A 6625-nucleotide genomic window follows, 5' to 3' on the forward strand; every position below is an offset into this window, starting at 1 on the left:
TGCTCTTTTGTAAATGATCAATCAGGTTCTTCATGAAGGTGCATAATATGTTCTTCAGAGTTACACAATGCACTTAACTCTGACTTTTGCTTTCTAGGAAGACACTTCCGTGCAATTCTTTGTTCACAGATATCAGGTTATCAGAAAGGTTACCTTGAAATGTGCGAACAGGTATTCTGGAAGGTTATCCTAACAACACTGAATTTTAAATTGATCATTATTTTGATTCCAATGTCAGTATATGATGAGCTTATGCAATATGGGGTATCTTTTAGCCTGAATAAGACTAGGTGCTTTAAGAAAAATAAGGCTGAGTAGCTTCTGGGGTCTTAAAAGCTTGTGAGCAACCATCTAAGATACTCCACTGGTCTCACCCCTTCGGGAACGAGGGAGATTGAAGAAAACTAAAGATACAAGAGAAAGATTAGTTCAAAGAACTAATGGACCACAATCACCATGGCTTCCACCAGACTGAGTCCAGTACAACTAGATGGTGCCCAGCTACTTCACTAGCTGCTCTGACAGGGATCACAATAGAGGGGCCTAGGCAGAGCTGGAGCAAAATATAGAACAAAATTCTAACTCACAAAAAAAGTCCAGACTTACTGCCCTGACGGAAACTGGAGAAACCCTGAGAGTATGGCCCCCAGACACCTTTTTAGCTCAGTAATGAAATCACTCCCAAGGTGCACCCTTCAGTCAAAGTTTAGACAGGCCCATAAAACAAAATGAGACTAAAGGTGCACAGCAGCCCAAGAGCAAGGACTAGAAGGTAGTAGGGAACAGGAAACCTGTCAATAGGGAAACCAGGGTCAAGAAGTGAGATTGGTGACGTGTCATGGGGTTATTAACCAATGTCATAAAAAATATGTTAACTAAGTGTTTAAGAGAAACTAGTCTGTTCTGTAAATCTTCATCTAAGGTACAATTTTAAAAAGTGTGTAAATAAATAAACATAACATCTTCCCCCCCCCCCAAAAAAAAGAAGGCTTTGTCTATCATAGTTCGGGATTTAACCCTAGAGCTTGCTTATACTGGAAAGGTAACAAAAAACATGCAAATCACTGCTTGCACCCTCAGCCTTCTTCTTTTTCTTTTTTTTTTTTTGACATGCCCTTTTGTAAAGTCAAGAGATAGAACCACCTTTTAGACAATCACAAAGGCTCAGTCTTCACCCCCCAGGGTGTAACCTAGACCCTTATTCCGTCCCACTCCTTCTTATGGAAGCTCTGAGTTATTCCTTCCCACCTCAGCCACAACCCACCTAACTAGAACCTGGTTATCCTACCTCTGGAAATGGATTGCCTTACTGCCCAGCCTGAGTTCAGCCGAACATTAGCTATAACTGCAAAAAGTCCCCTTGCACTTCGGATCCTGGGGGACCACAGATCTACAAGCAACAACCTGCAGACATCTCCTCATGAGGTTGCTGTCTGAGTGTAGGCAATTACACTAATATTTCCAAGTCTCTCCAGGCACACTTTGGTCTCTTGAAGGTACTCAGTCTTTGTGGTGCCTATGCAGCTGACATCTGTGCTTAAAAACTAATAGGAGGTGGAGTCGAGACACTTGTTTCATTACAATGGATGTGATTAGAGGTGGAAGAAGTAGAGGGCCTTGTGGAGGGATGAGTCTATGCAGTAACTAGGGTGATAACATTAATGTATCCTCACTCCTCTACATAGTCTTAAGTAACTTACCCTAAACCAGGCTTAATTCTTAAAACCACTTAATGGTCCAGGGCATTTCCTAGTCAGGTTCCTATTCCTGAATATTCATGAGCATTCCTTGTTTAATGAAGTAGGGAATTTGCATTATCCCCATGTACCAACCAAACCCAAGCCTGTTGCCGTCGAAGCAATTCCGACTCACAGTAACCTTATAGAACAGCCTAGAACAGTCCCATAGGGTTTGCAAGGCTGTAATCTTTATGGAACCAGACCTCCACATCTTTCTCCTGAAGAGTAGCTTGTGGATTTGAACAATCAACTTTTAGGTTAGCAGTTGAAGACTTAACAACTGCGTTACCAGGGCTCTTTCCCCATGTAGAGGAGCATCATTGTGTTTTGGGTGGGATGTTATGCCAAGCTTGGATCTGTTTTCTTCAGATCTACTCCAACTCATTCTCCTCTTTCACTTTGTATTACAGGAGATTTGAGCTTTGCAGGTTTTGTTTCCTGTGATCACAGATAATCTGGATACTTGATGAGTTTGGTTAATGGGAGACACTAGCAGGAGTAAATCGGGGAGCATAAGGGGAAAGCCAGGGTATCCCTGCCCCCCACATGCATCTGTATTTTCTCCCTGTTCCAAATCCTGCCAGAGAGGACTGCCATGGTCTTAGCTTCCAGTGGGTGGCTCCCACCTCTAAGATCTGGTAAAACTATTAGTGAATTTCTCTGTTTCTCTGGCCTGGAATTGATGTGGGTCTCTGTGTTTCTATCAGAGGCAGCTTTGCTGTCAAATGTTTGGTTTCTTGTTTCCAAAATGCTTTCTAAGTAATATAGCCACCTTTCATTATAATGTAAAGTTAGTCTTTGATAGTTCATTGTTCGAAAGGAAGGCAAAGAGTACCAGGTTCCCTTCAGTTGACTCGGACTCATGGTGACCCCTTGTGTGCCATAGTGAACTGTGCTTGTAGGGTTTTCAATGGCCGGTTTTTCCAAGGTAGATCCAAGGCACCTCTGGGTGGACTCAAACCTCCAAACTTTTAGTTAGCAGCTGAGTGCATTAACCATTTACACTACCCAAGAACGCCTGGCAAAGAGTACTTTCCCTTTAACTACCTCATTTTCAAGGTTTGAAAGGGAATAATCAAAAGGCAACAACAACAAAAAAAAAATTTAATAACATTACATACAATCCTAAAAACACTAGTGGTTATATCTATAATTCATTGCCTAAAACCTCAAAAACAATTTTTCAAATTACTCTGGGAAGAGTATATGTATAAAATATTGCTTCATGAACTTTTCTTAACATATCAATATATATCAACAAAGTGAAACATTTAAACCTTGTCAAACAGTCAGGGTGGCACTTCTTTTAGGTGCCACTGAGCTTTGCTTAAAAGTTGAATAGAAATGGGAAGGGCATGATAATGGTATATGACAGTAAAAGTTAATTTTGGACTAGAATGCATGACTGTATAGAAGTATCATCACACATAATATAGCTTGTTGTCTTTAAAATACGCATTCTTATTTCAGCCCCCCTTCATAGTTCACATAAAACATATCTTTACATATCTTACTTAATCTTCATGTAACCATATGAGGTAGACTTTATTTTTCTTTTCCTTTTTTTTTTTTTTTTTTGCTTATCAGAAATTAAAATAGCCATAAAACTAGGCAGGGGAAAGATTCTAGCATTTTAACCCAGGCAGTCTAACTCCAAAACCAATACGTTTTGGGGCTACCCAGGAAAATATTTTGGAGTTCCAAATCCTACAAAATGTAAGAATATGTTTTCAGTTTGGGCACTTATCAGGAAGAGAATTTTCTTATTAAACACAACAGAATACAAACTTTCCAATTAAAGAATGTCATTTATTGGTGAAAATAGAAAATATGAATACAGAGAGATGGGGCAGAATGAAAAAGAAAAGGAGGGTAATAAGTAAAAACAGAAGAAAAGAGGATGAGAAAGTGAAAGTGGAAGGAAAGAATGAAGAAAGAAATTATTTAAAGGTTAATAAGACATGTCACATTTTTCAGAGAGTATTGGAGAAGAAAATCAAATGGTGTCCCTGAGTGAGTTCACTAGTAATACCCATTCCCAAAGTGTTGAAGACATGTAAGTATGAACCTTAGCTTAGCACTTTCTCCTATAATTTCAAAAAAACCCCAACCCAGTGCTGTCAAATCAATGCCAACTCGTAGTGACCCTATTGGACAGAGTAGAACTGCCCCATAAATTTTCCAAGGAGCAGCTTGTAGATTTGAACTGCCAACTTTTTGGTTAGATGCCAAGTTCTTAACCACTACAGTGTTAGTGCTCCCTTTCCTTTAAAACCATCACCGTTGAGTCAATTAAGACTCATAGCAACCCTATCGGACAGAGTAGAATGGCCCCATAGAGTTTCCAAGGAGTGCCTGGTGGATTTGAATTGCTCGACCTTTTGGTTAGCAGCCACAGCTGTTAACCACTACACCACCAGGGTTTTCCCATTTTCTATAGGGCACACAATTTCATATCCTACTTAAAACTCAAACCTGCTATGAGCAAGCAAAACCTATTAATATACTCCTCAAGATTGCTCCTGATCCTGGGTTCCTCATGTTAAGGGAATGATGCCATATATGTCTAGTTCTCCGAAAGAGAGTACTTCACACTCTCTCCATAGTTGAATTATGGACTCAGTAATTGGTGAGTATAGAGATGCCAATCTTTGTGTATTAACTATGGGTGTGAGCTTCTTGGACAAATATGCAAGGAATGGGGAAGTTTTAGAGTACATGTATGAAAATCTCCATTTGCAGACGGCTGTCAGGAAAAGAAAGAGCCCATGGATTATAGGTAATGTTCCAAAATAAAGATGAGACATTTATCTGGGTAAATAACAAGACTTCAATTTGTTTCTATTTGAGAAGTAGAATCACAACCACGTACATGGATCAAAATCCTTTCCACCACATAGTCTACATCAACAAGCAAATAATTCTCTAGAGAACTCTACATGTTTTTCTACCATGTTAGAGTTCTCATCCTTCCCTTTTGTTCACTCCTTACATGAAATTATCCTCCAAAAGATACTTAGTGAGAAGGAGACTAACAATCTCTGCCCTAATATTTACAAAAATACCTGAAACTTTGGCTGATTTAAAATTCTAGGAATTACAGACATCTGGTGAATAACAGAAATTTCAGGTACTAATTGCAATTCAGATTAGGGAAGTGAGAACAGTTATTCATTTATCTTTTTTACGTCAAATTATCCTTGAACCACCTGTATTACTGATCCAACAAAATCAGGCAACTTTGACCCTTAGGACTCTAAGAACATTTTCCCGTATCTTCTTGGTCCTTACTCCATACACAATGGGGTTGAGGAAAGGGGGCACCAAAAGGTACGTATTGGCAATAAAAATATGAATGCATGCAGGCACATTTTTTCCAAAACGGTGAGTAAAAATGGAAAAACCAGCTGTGGAATAGAAGACAAGAATGACACAGACATGGGAACCACACGTGCCCAAAGCCTTAAAGCCGGCTTCTCTGGATGGCAGGCGGAATACAGAGCAGAGGATGAAGGCATAGGATACAGCAATAAGAATGGCATCACATGACCCAATGATGGAAGCCACACTGAGACTATAATGCTTGGTTGCCCCTGTGTCCATGCACGCTAGCTTCACTACAGCCATGAACTCACAGTAGGTGTGAGCAATGATTCGTGTTCTACAGTAGGGTAGCTGCTTGAGCAGAATGGGGTGTGGGGAAAAGAAGGCTACACCACGCATCACTACAATTATACCCATTATGGCAATGCGAGTGTGGGTGAGGATGGTGGTATGGCGCAGCGGGTCACAGATGGCCACATAACGGTCAATGGCCATGGCCAAGAAGAAGCCTGATTCCATGGTAGTAAAACTATGGATGAAGAACATTTGGGTCAGACAAGCATCAAAGGCGATGTCATGAGCTCTGAGCCAGAAGAGACAGAGCATGCGGGGCAGTGTAGAGGTGGAGAGGACTAGGTCAGTGACGGATAGCATGCACAGAAAGAGAAACATCGGCTCATGGAGGCTTCGCTCTGCCCTCACCACAGCCAAGATGGTCACATTCCCCACCACAGCCACCACATACATTGAGCAAAAGGGAATTCCAATCCAGGCATGGAGGTGCTCTAGTCCTGGGATTCCCAATAGGAAAAAAGTCATAGGAGAGGGACGAGAAGTGTTGAGGGGTGGCATGATTTTTTTTTTTCTTCCTTTGCTTCCTATAGGTGGTGCTGAAGGTGCTGAAGGTAAAGTTGCTATGCCAAGATGATCACAAATAGATGCTGAAAAACACAGAAATCTTGTTCAGGTGGACTCTTGATTTTCTGTTGATAAAAACAATTCAAATTCATAATCTGGAGTACAGAAGTAAAAAAGACCAGATTAATAAAATCAGTAACAACATACTGAATTATTGTGGTCAGAAATACAGAAAGATAATCCATGTATCATTTTATATTGTCATAGGGACCATATCATTTACCATGTCCTTTGCCAGTAAAAGGATTCCCTCTATTGTCATACTTGTACTTAATTTAAAAATAGTTATCAGGTAGTTAATGTGTAATAAACAATGTTGTAAACACTGGTAATGAAGAAATGGACAGATCGAATATTTTTCTCATGAATTTTACTCTCTCCATAAAAAGTAATGTAGCATAATATGATAAATAGTGACTAGTGTGTGAGAGCATTAAGTTGGGTGATGAGAATGCCACATTTAGGCTTGTTCTTTTATGATGGAGTTTAAACAGTTTACAGCCTGTGATACAGATATCTGGAGGTAAAAATAGCATCAACAACAACAAAATTGCTATGGGTAAGGGACAAAAAGGAACAGACAAGAAAAACTGTTTCTGGACTTTTGTAAGTACCTTAGTTATCTAGAGCTGCTACAACAGAAA

The 6625-nt window shown here is 39.9% G+C and overlaps 1 protein-coding gene across 1 annotated transcript; it reads right to left on the bottom strand.

Moving 5' to 3' along the window:
• Positions 1–4970: 4970 nt before the first annotated feature.
• LOC100671229 (olfactory receptor 52M1-like) lies at positions 4971–5956 on the bottom strand. The gene has a single exon (XM_003421535.3). It carries the CDS (start codon positions 5913–5915, stop codon positions 4971–4973), a length of 945 nt encoding a protein of 314 aa, XP_003421583.2. The 5' UTR covers positions 5916–5956.
• Positions 5957–6625: the final 669 nt, after the last annotated feature.

The sequence above is a fragment of the Loxodonta africana genome, chromosome 7 (assembly GCF_030014295.1).
Source record: "Loxodonta africana isolate mLoxAfr1 chromosome 7, mLoxAfr1.hap2, whole genome shotgun sequence".
Lineage (NCBI taxonomy): Eukaryota > Metazoa > Chordata > Mammalia > Proboscidea > Elephantidae > Loxodonta > Loxodonta africana.

Bases quoted from the DNA above. Each gene is read 5' to 3' on its own strand.
- LOC100671229 (XM_003421535.3), bottom strand. From the start codon at position 5,915: ATGCCACCCCTCAACACTTCTCGTCCCTCTCCTATGACTTTTTTCCTA.